The sequence below is a fragment of the Rhinolophus sinicus genome, chromosome 17 (assembly GCF_057876585.1).
Source record: "Rhinolophus sinicus isolate RSI-liver-muscle chromosome 17, RSI-T2T, whole genome shotgun sequence".
NCBI lineage: Eukaryota > Metazoa > Chordata > Mammalia > Chiroptera > Rhinolophidae > Rhinolophus > Rhinolophus sinicus.
The window spans coordinates 85,671,816-85,688,474 of record NC_142517.1 but is presented as its reverse complement, the minus strand read 5'-3'; the positions used below and the strand labels follow the sequence as shown (position 1 = coordinate 85,688,474).

Here is a 16,659-nt window from a genome sequence, read left to right as displayed (position 1 = left end):
GGTTTTAAAATTTCTACTTTTATTGTCTTTATTTTGTGGAAACCGCCAAATTCAAACAAGCAAGGGATATTGTAGAAAACAATCTTATATTGGTTGGGAGCTTGAAATCGTAAAATCCCATCAAAGTAAATGTTTTAAATACAATAACTAGGAAACTTACCCAAAGAGAACTTTGAACACAGTATTTAGACATATTACTACTCACAGAGTCAAGCTGTATCTTTTGGAAATTTTGAGATATTTAAAAGCCTAATGAAGTGAGGAATTTCTCAAACAACTTTTGGCTCGCTGGGAAGGAAGATTCTATCCTTTCCATGTGGATTGTTTATATTATCTCTGGAATGCATTTTTCTAAATTTAGACTCAGGATAATACTTAGAAGTGTAAAGTATATGTTTTCAGAAATAAAGAGTCTTGCATATTTAAAAATGAGGAATGCATAGCTAAATATCTATCTGTCTAGGAATTTTGAGAGTACTTTACATTTCATGTGCAACTGATAAAGGAAAAGAATGCCCTAGATTTAGTTGAATTTCAGGGTCTTACACTAAGAGTAAAACACATCCAGACCCTCCAGCATCATCATACCATCTGTATAAAAAAAGAACATTCAGCTAAAACACACACATACAGACACACACACACACACACACACACACACACACACACTTAGATAAATAACCAACTATCATTCCCAATGCCTTGTATATTAATGCATGAAATCCTTGGATAAGACTCACTAGACTCTGAAAAACAAACATGTTGAGAACACTTATGGCTCCACAGAGGACCTAAAGAGAGAAAAATATTGTAGAACATCTCAGCAAGTCCAAGGAACATTATTGTTTTCTGAAATGTACTGGTGCTGTGATGTCCATAACTTGTCTAGGAATACCAACATTTTATGATAGGTTTGTCATTATACTGCATTTTTCAAAGACAAGTAGTTAAGATAAAAACTTCATTTGCCCTAATCTTTATTACTTCCTATCTACATGATTTCTTATGTCAGAAATTAATAAACTCCTAACGGATAACAAGAGTTCTAAAAATAGCTCTTTAACAATATTAACCTTTCACATTGAAGCATTATATTTAGAAACCTATGATTACCCCCAAAGATTTTCAAAGCCATATAACATATGTGAGATAATAGAAAATATATATTGGTCTCTGCCCCTGGTTCCTGGAACAGAGATCCTTAAACCCTTATAATTTCCTAAATGATAAGAAAGCTAGGAGAACCTTTTGTTCTAATATTTCTTCTTTGACCCCAGCTCCGGACACAGGACTCCTAAACCCCATGTAATTTCCTGGGTGAGAAGAGTGTCTCTTTTTCTAATAAGGTGACTCTGGGTGAGTTCTTGGATGGCTCCTAGTTGAGGACTGGTCACCTGAAAGACCAAGTCATGACTAGAAGCTTGGAATTTTCAGCCCTTGCCCCCCATTCTCATGAGAAGGGAGAAGAGCTGGAAATGGAGTTAATGATCCATCATGCCTATGTCTTGAAGCCTCCACAAAAATTCCAATAGTATGGGGTTTGGAGAGCTTCTAGTTGGGTGAACACATTCACACATGGGAGAGGGGGGGTGATACACCCAACACCATAGGGACTGAAGCTCTTACACTCGGGACCTCTTAGGCTTTGCCCTGTGTATCTCTTCATATGGCTGTTCAACTGTATCCTTTATCATATCCTTTAATAAACTGGTGTAACAGAGTGAAATTCTCTGCCTCTCTGACTCCATCTTATTCAAACCTGCTTTGTTCCTATAGCCTTCAAGCTAATAGCTTTGGCTAAGTTTTGCATATAGACATGCTAATCATTACATGAATTCTGCTTGTGGCTTGAAGAGATAAAGAAAATACATATTGTTTATCAAAGATTTGCAAGAAACTCTCCACTGTACTCTCATCAATAGGCACAATCTTCCTCAGACCACGGCTGGTACCCAGATGTCTGTACCTCCTGCCCCTCCTATGTCCCCTTTCCTTGACATAAAATAAGCCGGAACTCTGTAGTTTCTTAAGATGGATTTGGGGTATCCCTAGGTCTCCCATCTTCTTGGTTGGCGCCTTCTCAATCAATAAACCTTTCCTTACTCCAATGTTTTGAATTTTGGCCTTTTGAAGTTGGGCACATGGATTTGGGACCATTAATGCTGGTAAAGGTTTCCCTGAGTTCTAGGAGCAACTCTGGCAAATCAACCAAAACCCAAGGAGGGGGTGTTGGAACCTCCAATTAGTAACCAAATGAACAGAAGTTGTGGGTAACCTGGAGACCTATTACTTGGGTTGGCATCTGAAGTGTGGAGCAGGCTCACGATAACTGAACCCTTACCCTGTGGGATCTGACAGTGTTAGAATTTAGTTAAATTATAGGACACCCAGCTTGTGTCACAGAATCACTTGTGGTGGGAAAGCCCATGCATGTGATGACCAAAAATGTCAGAAATGTGTGTGTGATGTGGACGGAAAAAGGGCCACATATTAAACCTGACAAGCTCAGTAGACTGAAAATAACCACGTAAGATGGCGTGAGCATAAAAAATTTCATTACTAGGTGGACCATGACAGGAAGTCATATCTTTAGCCAAAAGCTTCCTTCATAAAGTTAATCTGTGCCTCTAAGTGGGTCTGTCTATTGTCTTTTTGCACCTAAAATGACATCTTTGGAATGTCAGTAATCCCTTGTTTCAGATCAGAGCAGAAAAGTACAGAATCCCTCATTATTATTCTTGCCCCTTGATTAACATTTCTATGTGAACTATTATAATAACCATCCTGTACCCACCTATATGAAAGAAGTACCTGTCTCTCCAATTTACTTGTATCCAATCTCAGAGATTCCCTAACTTTGCTTTCTTCCACCCTGTTAATCTATTACTAGTGGATTTCATGTGACTCTCCTCCTTTGATTTGATGTGTAAAATAAGCTGCAAACCTCCATTTCGCAGAATATTTTCTCAATACATTGAGATTTTGCTTCCCGGCAAATGTCATCAGTTTGCCTTAAATAAACTCTCGTAAGCTTTCTCTTAGGCTGGATGTTTTTCATCGACAGTGGTAGTAATATGAGAGTAAGGGGGAAACACAGGAGGGAAGACCTATTACTTTTTAAACAACATATTTGAAGATTATATTGATTCTGTGAGTGATATTAAAAGAAAGAACTTAATGCTAAAAATAAGGAATGTAAAGATCAATTAGAAAATGAAAAACAAGATCTCCTCTTGATAAATCCATGCAATGAACATCTGTGAATGGAACCCTTCTTCTATCACTATTGTGTTTTTTGTGCGTGTGTGTGTTTTTTTTCTCCATGCTGAATGGGAATGAGATTATAAATTGTAACCACATTCTTCAATCTTTAAAATTACTCTGGGGTCTTCAAATTTCAATAATTAAATGTTTAGGGTTTTCTAGAAATTAGAACTGAGAAGCCTACACCAAAATTTATTTTCAATGTATATGTCTGAAAACGTTTTTCCCAGCATTATTGATTAAGTTGAGGAAATTGCTTTTCTTTTTTACTATGGAAAATGAATGACATGGTTTTCTTGAAAATAGTCTCTTCATGAAACGTATTATAATTTTCATTTTGGTTTGGATTTTATTATTTTAACATCAGAAGCTAAATAGAATTTATCTTTCACAGGAACAAGCCACAAAATACACTGCACATTTTATTACAAAGCTAATCAAACTGTATAATTAGATTTACATAAGGTTGGTACTATGTGTGGCACCAAAGACTCTGGGGACTTACAGGCTAGTGGGAAGACACACTGGTAAGCAAATGACGATGTTACGACACAATTCAGTAGGCTAAATCATAAGAGAGACTGATCAACTATCCTATAAATCAGAACAAGAAGGAGCTGATTATTTCCTAAGGGACTCAGGAAAAGCTTTATGAAGGAAATATATTAACAAAGGTTTTCTAAGGCAAATGTATGAAAGAGATTTTCAGGTGGAAGTGACTGAGTGTTCCAGATAGGGAGAACAGCAAGCACATTGTGAAAAGATGACCAAAGGAATTGTCTTTAGAACTTTAGTTTTGAAGGGAGAACAATAAATGATAAAACTGGTATGTGTGCTGCAGTCTTCTGAGAAGTCTTAAATAATAATATTAGGAATTTCAAATTCTATCGTAGTCCAGAATTCCCCAAATGTGTGATCCGGAGAGCATTCTGATATCAACGTCTTAAAAATATAGATTCCAAGAACTTTTCTTTGAAGCATAGTTTTTAGTTAACAAGTTTAGGAAAACTGATTTGAAATGAGATTTGTGAGAAGGGAGGTTAATGTTTCATTTGTTTTATAAAATGATAAATCATCAAAATGTGTAGAAAATTGGAGTTCTGGAAATATTGCTATAAGCAGCACAAAATCCTATCAATGTATATGAAAAATGGCAAGGGTTTGGACTAAGGCAGTGCTGGAAAACGAACTGGATAGAAAGAAAATTCATTAGTTCTCAAATGTTGGAGCTGATTGGCATGAATGGTTGTTGGTGAGGGAGAATATATAAAGAAGTACAATTCTGAAATTTAAACTGGGTAGACTGTATAAATGGTGAGTCCTGGGACCAAAGCAGGAAATTCCAGAGAAGGACAGGTGGGGAAAATCAGGGTAGGGGTGGTGAGATGGAGAACATTAAGCTATGAATGATTATGCTAATTCAAACCCAATAGTGTTTCTGGATTTAATAGAAGTGTTCATTTCTGAAAAAACCTGAGAAGTAAATGTTCTTAAGTGGGCATCAGAATGAATGGTACAAAAAATAAAAAGTAAGGGAGTAATGCTTTCAAATGCATGTCTGATTCAAAAGAAAAATCTTTCAACCATTTACTGCATGATATTTTCCCATGGAGATAATTTTTAAAAGCTTTGGCTCACTTAGCAAAGAAATACTGAGCCCTTTTTGTTATTATTTTAACTTATCCAATCTCTAAACCACAGAGATACCTCAGAGGTTCATTAGAAATTCCCAAACCCAGAAAGAGGAAAGTCCCAATAAAAACAAATGAACCAAACCAGATCCTTTAGGAGTTGAATTTTGAAGTTTTGACTTCCTGATCCTAAGGATGGGTCATATTTTCATTGTAGAATAATGGTAAATGTAGCTTAAAAACACCACAGTTACAATAAGGAATCCCTTCCAATGTTTGTTGGTAGATTTCACATGCACAAGTGCCAAGTGTACTCATACAAATTGTGAAATATAAAAGTCCCACCTCTAACTTGTTCCCTATATATGCAAACTATTTTCAGCCTAATTTTTCTGCTTCCTTATGGTTAATTGGCTTTTATTATTATTTCATTAGATGCAGCCAATGGCTCAGGTTACATTGATAATGACAATATATCTAGCCCTTCCTGTAAATAAATGACTGGGGTTCTATCATCAACTATTATAGGTTATACTTCTATGTCTCTCTGCCTTCTAGACAAGTCATTGCATGCTTCTGATTTACAAGGCTACCACTGTAGTGGCTTAAGACTAGGGAAGAAAACACCCCATGAATAATTCAACCCTTTCTTCCCAGAAAGTTTTGTTTCCTTAGAACAGAAATTGCAAAGCATTTGATACCAGCTTTCACAATACATGTTACTAGGTAACATGGGGTGAAACTATCTGTCCAGTCCTATGTTATGACCAAAGAAATATTTTAAAGAAGAATGCATTGAAAGAGCCATGAGAAAGTCCAGTGTGACACCACAAGTTATTATTATTTTTTTTACTATTCATCATGTTCAGAACTTTTCAGTAGTGTAGTGTAAGTTCAGGAAAGCTTCATGAAGGATGATTAACTGTGTGATTCATGAGCCTCCCTAACCTTTACTATTTCCCTCCTAACCGTCACTATTTATCTCTTTTATTTGTATTCTTTTAAGAAATATTTCAGTGAAAATATAATACATTTAACTTAGCTTAATTTTCTTTATTATGTCTCTTTTATTTTCCAAAGGGCACATATACCCAGTTGTAATGCAGAACAGCAAAAGCTAAAAATCAAATTTTTGTTCCCTCTCAAATACCAACGCAACAAAAATGTATATTACACACTAAGGCACTATTTTAAAGAGAGTCATTCACTTGTTAAGAATTATCACCTTCCTACTGCTTTAATTTTTCTTGTTATTAGTTTCTTCCTTTTTTTTTTCTCCTGCAAAACGCTCCATGTACTGAACTGCATAAATGTGTGGACCATTTTTGTAACAGACCTGTGTCAATTTTGTCCTCTTAATAAGAGAATCATTTGTATCATTTAAGGTATATAAAAGAGGTAGCAAATTAAAACTCTTTATCCTGGGATATTGGAGCACTCAACAGTAATTGCTATTTTAGCTTATACACCAGCATTTTGCCAGAAAAATCTGTGCCGCCACCTCCTTCTATAAATTTTCATCTTGTTCTGAGCTTTTTCTCGAGTCTTAGGATAGATTATTTTTTCATTCCTTATAACTATTAGCCACCAATCTTTCAAATCACAAATTTTAAAAACAAGTAAAACGGGAAACGAGGATAAAATAAATCACAACTATTTTATGATATACATTCTTTTATACAGAAAAGAAAATAAATTTAAGGAATCTCTGTGGATTTTGGAAATTAGTTCTTTGAACAAATCACTCTTTGATATCTGAAAACTAACTAAAAGAAACATAATCCATATCACTTTCTCATTAATATTACAAATTATATTACAGCACATGAGGAAGTATGGATAAATTATACTTCTGGACATGAATTTAAAAATGTTTTAGAAAACTTGTTAGAGAACGTGGATATAGTGGAGTGCTTATAGAATCTGTCTCTTTCTGCACTGTTTTATTATGTCTTAAAATTATTTATTAAGGGAGAGAAAAACAATTTCTGTTAATTATTTATTAATATTAAAATATTGATGAGTATTACCTAAATGTAACAGGATTCCAGCTGGTGCACTGGGGTGAAACTGCTGAAATGCAGCCAACACAAGGGGCGTATATTAAAAGAGCAGAACAAATGACTTAACGGGCCTAAAAGCAGCAATCAGAAAAGGTTCATTTAACTTAGAGATGGCACAAGCTTCGAGCAATTGCCTCTACTTAAGTAAGTGTGGAATTACAAAAGGCTATTTATTACAGTCCTACAGGGCTCTGCAGCTTGCTCAAAGACTTTTGAAGAATTTCAACAGTTATAAAGTCTTGCTCAGTGCAGAAGCAGTAAAATTGGGCAGATCCCCAAACAGCCTGCAAAGCTTTCATTAAAAAGTTAATACAATCCTCCTCACAATTATTCTTTGAAATGAATTATTTTCTCTTTTTCTTTAAGGAGAAATGCTATAACTGGTAATTTTCAAAACTTATTTGAAAATGTATTTTAACTACTAGGAAAAGTAAACCATTTTCACGATGATATGGAATGAATGTAGGGTCTCCATGGGTTTACCAGGAAAGTTTACCAACATTCAGCTTCTTTGAAATGCTCTGTAAGAATACCTTAGTTATTTTATTAATGAGTTTACTTCAGCAGGAAAATTAGTGGAATGTCTCCATTTGTTTTTTGTACAAAAAGCAAAATTTGGATCCAAGGACATTGGAGTAGAATTTTTTCTATTAGCGATTGGATCATGAATTGATTTTCCAAGTATTAGTATTAGTGTTAATAAAAAAAGTAATTTTCAATTATTTAACAAAGATTTATTTATAACTCAGTATGTTTATAAAATTTCAACTAAATATAGCCAAAATAAATTATCTTTTTCTTAGAATCAATTTCAGAGTAGCAAGCCACCAACAGGGTCTTGTGAGGCCATTTTGGGAATAAAACAATAATATTAAGTAAAAGAAAAGCAAACGTGAATGATAAATGATAAAAGGATATTGATTACTAATGGGAGAAAAAGTGAATAAGAAAATGAATTTACTTTTCCATTAGAAAAGCAATACCTACATTTTCCTTTGGCAAAAGATTAGGTATCATTCCCAGGCCATCAAAGCAATGATGCTTTAATTATAAAAGAGTTCATAAGAAGATTTTACAAATAATAGAAAATAAAAGGATGGGAAAATTATCGCAATTAATTCTTTGTTTAAGTTTACAATTTCCAATGAAGTGTCACAGGGCAAGCTTAACGAAAACTCTATTTTAAAGTGAGGAATAAAAATGAAAGGCATTTATAAATAGGAACAATTTAAATGAGAGGTTGGGTATACAAAAACTGGCATGTGATAATCACAGAAATTAAATCAGTAAAGCTACTGATAACTGTTGTGGGAAATACAAATACACAGGGTTCTAAGACTCAGTGATTTGAGAAAACTCGATAAGAATATAGGTCCTTTAACAATAAAGAACAATTTAACGGTTAACGTACCTAAGAATTCTTGATTTTTGTTTTTTTCATGTTTGTAATTTATTTTGTTGCATTTGTTAGGGAAGAATGCCACTGAACCTCCAGTAAGGTATTTCGGTTGGCCAGTGTACCAAGATTGAGATTTGAAACCAGAAGTGCATGGACGGAGACTATGCATTTTTCTTTTTAATGGAAGGATTTGAAGTAGGATATTACTTAAAATATATTTAATCTCCCATTAGAAATGTAGGTGACCCTATGATATCTGATCCAAACGGATGCTTTTCTTACTCATAATCTATACTTTTGATAATTCCTAATAAAACATAACAAATATTGAGTCACCACCCAAAATATAGCTTGAGAGTTATGATACAAATGGCAATCATTTCCTTGATAGTTCTTATTATTTTTTTAAGAAATAAAAATATAAAAGCAGAAGATTGTTGTTTCCTGGTGTATATTTTTTTCATGAGAAATTTTTGTCAGAAGTCAAGATATATTCTATTACATGTTCAAAATCCTATCTATTTTACTATACACTATTATTGTTACCTACCTATAGATACCAGGGGACTCCTTATGCATAACTGATTCCAGGCCTCTTACAGAGTTATGTATGAAAATGTTATCAATGAGCTGAAGAATCTGGCATTAATAACTTTGCAACATTATAACAAATAGGTAGTCCTGATGTTTTGTTCTTATTTTAATATATCAAATATATTTCATTGCTTACATTAGAGTAGCAGATTGAAAACATCTGCTCACTTGCCACTATTCCATGAGCAGCTGAAAATCTCAGCTCATTTTCCGTAGGCCTGTATGTACCAGGGCTATAATCCAGCTGCTGAGGCTTGATATGGGGCCAGATTAATACTCAAGAGCCTTTGAAATGGAAATAGTGTTTTCTTGCCAAAGATTAGAACAATGATAGACTCCATTTGCTGTTTGCTTCTCTCTGTGCTCTTCCTACCACCCTTCCCAACCTGATTAATTTGTCCCCTCGCACCATCCCCTCTATCCTCTCTCTACAGCTCCATCACCTATCATGACAATTAAGAAGGATCGGACATCTAGAAACAGCATCTCTTTGTCCTGGCAAGAACCCGAACACCCCAATGGGATCATATTAGACTACGAGGTCAAATACTATGAAAAGGTGAGGAGGTGATGGGAAAGGGTTAGGAAGTGTAGGGAAAGAAGTTACCATCTCATGAGCTGTGCTTTTGCAAAGAAACCAGTGACATTGCTAGGAAGTGGTAGAGCTCTGTGTAAAGCTGTGGGCATGTGATATTTTTGATTTACGGGTAGAGAGGGGTTTAGAAATGATTGTGTAGAATATCCCCCATTCTACAGCAATAAGCCAGCCGCAGCAGAGATGTCACTGCCAAACTTAAGCCAGCTTGCGTGGCATTAGAAATGACATTTATGTCCTTCTACATCAACATCTGTGTTCTACCAACTATTTTACAGTGATTCCTTAAGCTGTTGAGAACTATCCCTTAGTTCATTTTCTTGAGCCTCATTACTTAACCTTCACATTCACATGAATTTCATTCAATGCAGATAGGAACACTGAACTGATAACAAAACCCCTGTATTATTAAACTGATGAAGAAAAGCTTTCTTGACTTTGTCCAAGGAAATTTAGATGATGGGAATGGGTGGAAGTCTGCCTCACATCATAAAATTGAGGTTCAGTAATAAAATTATTAAACAATAGGTCCATGGTTATTTATCAGTAGAATTTAGGCTGTGATGTTTCATCACTAAGTAGCATTTATTTCTTCCTGGTTATAAATTATGGTGAGATTTGAAAGCAAGATGTATTCAAACCTTATCATCAGAGTTGAGGGGTTTTATAGCTACGAATGTGAACACAACATATTTGTGTATCGGTTGCAGTTTACAAAGAATTAAAAATAAATTGTGTGTTTATATAGAACTTTATATTTACACAACACTTCTGCATACATTATTTAACTTAAAGCTGTCTGATAATCCTGAGAAAGCAGGTAAACAGGCTCTTTTACAAATGAGAAAATTGAGTTGGTGACGTTATTTGAATTTCTCACACCCTCACGGCTAATAAATATTGGGTCTCTGTTTGGAACCCTGACAGCCATGACTCCTCATTTAGTATGTATTCCCTGCATTCCCTATCTCTCTCTGCATGACAACAGATCATTAGACACATGAGAATTATTGCAATGATCAATTGTGCAAAGAGCATAATATGTAAACATTTCTTTGCAATATTATGAATGTTTCACTAGATTTTGAGCTCTCTTTCTTGACTGTCTAGTTCACTGATGATGATAAATAGAACCAAATTCGGGGTATATGCTCAATACATTTTTTATCAAATGAAATAATTTTTTCTGTAAAATAAATATATTTTTATGTAAAAATAAATATATTAACTCAAAGGCTACCTAATACATAACCAGCATCTTTAATTGAAAAGTGTCCGTAACCTACAACCTTTTTTCTGCAATGTTCTATTTAGTTTTGGTTGAGGATATTATTCCATATAACCTATCCCAGGCCCCGCCATGGAATGGTGGAAGGACATTCCATCATTGCTGAAATTCAGGCAACCCATAAAGTGCTCAGTATATATTACTATATGTTAGAGGAAAAACACAGTTCTGTGCAAAGCCAATTTTTTTTAAACAAGGCTTGACACAAAAAGACTTTACTATTAATGTGTAGAGTGAATCTCTTAATGCACAGTGTGAATCTCCCAAAGGAGATCCTTTTGGGGAAATAGTTCTAGACTTTGATCTGGAGTCCTACTAAACCACTGTGACTTACATGCAATGCTGAGTTGATGCTGAGAAAGTTATTTATGTAGAGCTATATATAGAAGTTTGTCTTTTTAAAATATTTTACCATTGATAGAATGTTTTCTATCTGATAATCTGTAGAGTTTTCCTATTAGGTTGAATTCAAAAGGGTATTTTCCTCTTTGTAAATTTATTCTTTTAATTGGGTTGAAGCTTTTTTTCAGCCTTGGCTTTGAAGAGCACAGATTTTTGCTCAGATAGTCACTAATTGGTAAGGATGGAGAACTAACTTTTCCTGCTTTATGTGCAGGGCACAAATTATCATATCCAAATTAGGAAACTGTAAATATTTTTATCTTAAGAAATATTTTTAGAGAGTGAAATGATTATCATATCTCTTTTATCTGTTACACGCTCTGTGTTAAAATTTAAAATAATTGGTTATGAACGGTTCACCTTTTTACCACTTGATACATTGGGAAGATTTGATGTTAACATGATTTTTCTTACCTCAAAGCAGGAACAAGAGACAAGTTACACCATTCTGAGGGCAAGAGGCACAAATGTTACCATCAGTAGCCTCAAGCCTGACACTACATATGTATTCCAAATCCGAGCCCGAACCGCAGCTGGATATGGGAGCAACAGTCGCAAGTTTGAGTTCGAAACTAGTCCAGACTGTAAGTATTACTTCAGTGTAGTGTATGGGGAGGGGGGCTGTTGTAAAGGTGTCTGATGATTCACTCTCACTCTCTCCAAGTTTTAACTAAATGTAATAAATCGAAAGTACATTGCTTAGGACACTTAACAACTTGCATAACATCGGGTCTGGGTATTTGTGTTTGTATGGCTATGCATCTGTGTTTGTTTGTTTGTTTGTTTCTCTTATATAAATCAAACACATTCTAATGCCTGGAGTGATTCCAGTTTTCTGTTAGTCCTAAATTGTTTTCAGGAACATTATTTAGTATGGTAACACACTTCCAGTGCCTGTTAATACAGATATTCCAGGTCCATTGAATGAACGATCCAATAAATTACAATTAAAAAAAAAAAAAGATCTGGCTGATCTATGAGGACCCTAATTTTGTTTTAATCCTTAACCCAGTCAACCTTGTAGCACTTAGAGATGAAGGATTTCCTAAAACCTGATTTATCACTTCATTTACATTCACAAACCATTTGAATAGTCCCGTCTATTTGACCCCAAATTTGGCTAAAATTGGCCTAAAATTGGCAAACATTTTCCCCAAAGCATTTTCTTTCCTTTGAATGCATTTGCTTCATATTAGTAGAGATTTCTGATAAAATGTAATTTTCAAAAAGGTAATATGACTATGATGCTCATATAAAATGACAAGTTAAGTATTTTATTTAAATTATAAATTAATGAGACCAATAAGAAATTAAAATTGGTTCAAAGGAAAATTTGAAGAACAGATACATATATACACACGTGCGTGTGTGTGTGTGACCAGAAATATTTAAATAAATTTGCTAATATGTCCCAAACTGGTTAACATTCTATAGAAAAATAAATGTAATGATTGGGGTCATCTTTTCTATAGCACATATCAATTATATCTCTAGTAAGTGTCATGTTAATTATCGTGGAAAATTCGTGTACATCGCTATAACTTTTATTCAACTTAACTACACAACTGTAAAATAGTTTAGAAAGAATCAAAGATTAACACCCTTTAGATACAGATTATCCCAGGGGTATATAACATAGCCCAGCCCTCCACTAAAAGGAAGCCCAGTAAACTCTTTGAACTCTCTAAATATGTCATTTTCCCCTGACACCTATATTTCCTATTTTCTAAATATTTTGTTCATGATATAAAAATATATTGTTATTGGTTTGGTAATACTTTTTATGCCCAAATTTCATACCTAATAGAAACATTCAGGATTAACAAAAAATTATAAAAATGGCTTAAGTTACTATGATAAAGTAAGTATGTTATGGCACACTTTTTGTCAGACAATTAGATATGCTGCTTACAATAACAAGCTATACATGCTGCAAGCTATTGAGATTATAGTGTTCTTCAAAATCATATACTCACAGAGGAAACTTGATAATCGTATACTCACAGAGGAAACCTTCCTCTAAGCCAGCTTAGAGGAAGCTGCCATCCTCTAATACACAAATCTATACTGTTAGCCCTCTTTGAATCCTCCTGTGATGGAATGAGCATGGGGAAACCACTCTAAGGACATTGGAAACAAAATGCTGTAAAATACCATGAAAGTCATGTGAACAATGTTTAAAACAAATTTAAAACTTTTGGTAACACAATAACAAAATATAACTGCAATTTAACATTAGTAATTCTAAATCTTTTTTTTTTTAACTTTTAAGTGGTGCAAAGGAAGTTTCTTAGTTTGAAATGCTTGTAGATTGTCTTTTTCATACTTGTTTATTAGAATTAACAATAACAAAGCTATATTTGATTTACCAAGAATGACCCTAAGTCACAGTTATAGAAAAAGCAAATGTTTATTATATCCTGTGATATAACAGGCATATTGAGGGCAGGAAGGTCAGCTCCCCATTAGATAAACTTTTATTATGCTCATCTATATTTTGGAACATCAATCTAAACTTGCATGTTCTTAATTAGCATTAACCCTATCTGATAAGTAAATTTGTAACAATAAAAAGTTCCGAAATTCTAATGTGATTCCAGATTTATCACAGATATTGCTGTTATACATGAACTTCTAATAAGTTCGTGTTATACATGAACTTCTAATAAGGCTTCTGTGTCTGAAATCTAAAAAATATTCCATTTAAAAACTACAGAGTCTTAAGATTTTTGCCAAATATGTTTTATATTTTCAACACTCTGTACTATTGATTGAGAGAGAGCAGATGAAAAGAGGATACAAAGAAAAATACAAACTTTTTAACATCCCACTCTCTGTTTATAGTTGAGTCACACAGTTTTATTTTTTAAAATTAATTTACTCATATTGCTTCACCATAGAAATCTTCCAGACTTTAAATATAGATGAGAAAAAAAAATACTTATTGTCTTAAGGGGAAAAGGACAAAATCAATTCTCCATTTTTAAAAATCAAAATGATGTACAGTTGACCCTTGAACAGCTTGAGGGTTAGGGGTGCCGACCACCTGTGCATTTGAAAATCCACATACAATTTAAGTTGGCCTTCTGCATAGGCACATTCCCAACTGTGAATCAAAAATTCATATTCATAAAAACTCTAAGGATTTAAGACTCTTATTTGGTATATATTGATATTTAATAGATATTTAAAAAAAGACTTGGGTTTAGGGTTTTTAACACTTTGCTATTCTGGTTTTTATTTTTAAAAGGTATATGAAAAGTTCTCATTCATAACACACGTAAATATTTCTTAGTCAAGTATAGTGTTTTAAGCTGGAATTCAGGTAACATTTTCTGATCTTGGTTTATAGTAAAGATATGGATGCACAGTGAAGCGTATATATTTTTTAAGTGCTTTAAAAAGTCTTACTTTTTATGTATCAGTGTTTTACATTTATTATCATCCTCCTTTCACAAATGAGGAAACAGAGGCATAGTGAAGTTAAGTGAGCTTTCTAAAATCTCACAATTGGTAGGTGATGGGTCTGATTCTAGAACCCATATATTTATGTATCAGTATAATATAGCATTTGTATAAACATTACATTTGATCCTGTTCTGCAAGCTGTTCAGATACTATCATTTGTTTTAATAGATGGTCTAGGACACAGAATTTATATGTTTTTATTTCTGAGGATTCATGGCTAATAAGTGAGGTCAATGAGCCTACAATCCCCAGATTTTGGACTACGACTGATCCAGTGCTGCTACTTTACATATTAAGAAATAAAGATGTTAAACTAAAATACACAGAAAGCATAGAATGTAGGAGTCAAAGAGTTTTCCTAGAGTAAAGGCAAAATCCACCAAAGCCAGAAGTGCCAACAATATGGCCTGTTTGGGGAAGCAGACAGTCCAACTGTCTGGAAACCCTCAGTGAGCAGACACAATATCCTCAATAAGCTTTCTATGTTGATTGAATTTGTTATTATTTGTAAAGTGCTTACAATATCCCCTGGTATAGTAGGTGGTTTATATGTGTGTATGTGGGTGTTTTGTGTTTAAATAATAGTACATAATTTGAACATCCAAGGAATTTCAAGAGCAAAGATATGTGGGATAAAGCCGAGTTTTGGAATTGGAGGATTCTATTGAATGTTACTCCCCAAGAAGATGAGCCTCAGGGACAATTCAGTTAGTACTCCTGAATGCGTCCCACCTCCTTGTTATAGTTTTTAATGAGCAGGTCTGTACCAACTTTAATATCATGGACCCTATTATAGGACATTAAGACAGCCTGACAAATATTGAATGCAGTCATTTATATAGAGAATTATGTATACTAAAATTAGACATTCATTTATAATTTTGTAGAATATAAGTACTTCTGCCAGTTTTCTATCAGGGAAATGAAATAATAAAAATATATAGCATTTATTAAACATTATATGTGTGGCACTGTTCTAAGTGTTTTATTTTATTAACTCATTTAATCCTCACAATATTGCATTATGTCACACAGAGAGTAAGTACAAATCCAGGCACGTTGGTTCAGGAGAATGAACTATCCAGTCTGTTTTAAGGAGAGAAAGCTAAAGGATGGATTAGATAGGGAAGTGACTTGAAACGGGTTGTGGTTTGCTTGTGGGAAAACATATTTAAATTGAATTTCTATGACATGTAATAGATATCAATTTTTTAACAGTATGCCACATAGAATTATTAAACAACTCTATAGCATTTAATCCATATTAGTCATTCAAATGTTTGCTCATTTCAGTAACAAAAATGATCTGATCTGAGTATGTGCTATATATAGTCTCTGGGATTCGTAAATATTTTGCGCTAGAGGAAATTGTAGAGAAGCCCTAGCTTAATCCTGTCTGTGACAGAAAAGGAAATAGAGACTTCTTTCTTTAATCATGTTTCCCCTCCCAGTTTCACGGACCTTTATTTTATATACTGGCTAAAATTTACCGGAGAATGTAGACCGTGATGCTCTTTATAAGTTATCACAGTATATAACATGAAAGGTAACAGATAGTTATTATTATATGTTTATGAAACATTATCAAATCGCTAGTTAAGTGATTTTACAAACTATTCACAGATCTGTAGCCAATGGGTATAGAGGTAACAGTTCAGGTCTTCTAGGTAGCAGATATTAAGATGGATTTACAAGAGCTTTATAGGGGAAAATACAGATAAAGGATAAAAAGGGGAGGAGCAGAAAGAGGCCAATGGCACCTCAGACTGAGATGTAGGACAGCATCTCTGAGGAGGCTGAGGGAAAGAAGAGGGTTGAGGAGGACAAGCCTCAGACAACAATGAAATTCTGACGGCCTTGCCATTCTGATGAGGAGCTCCAGCATGAAACCTGCCCCTAGATGAGACCAGCATTGGGCAGACATGGGCTGGCTCCAGTCCCCTGCCATGTTTAAT

The 16,659-nt window shown here is 34.1% G+C and overlaps 1 protein-coding gene across 2 annotated transcripts in view; it reads left to right on the top strand.

Annotated features, from left to right (window-relative positions):
• EPHA3 (EPH receptor A3) overlaps positions 1 to 16,659 on the top strand; it is a 356,820-nt gene that overhangs the window by 270,544 nt on the left and 69,617 nt on the right. The window contains exons 6-7 of one of the 2 annotated variants that reach the window (XM_074333229.2): positions 9,386 to 9,510; positions 11,661 to 11,820. In XM_074333229.2, coding sequence (XP_074189330.1) covers positions 9,386 to 9,510; positions 11,661 to 11,820 — 285 coding nt within the window. Of the gene's footprint in view, positions 1 to 9,385; positions 9,511 to 11,657; positions 11,821 to 16,659 lie in introns of both variants that reach the window. The other variant, XM_019745445.3, reaches the window with a different exon arrangement.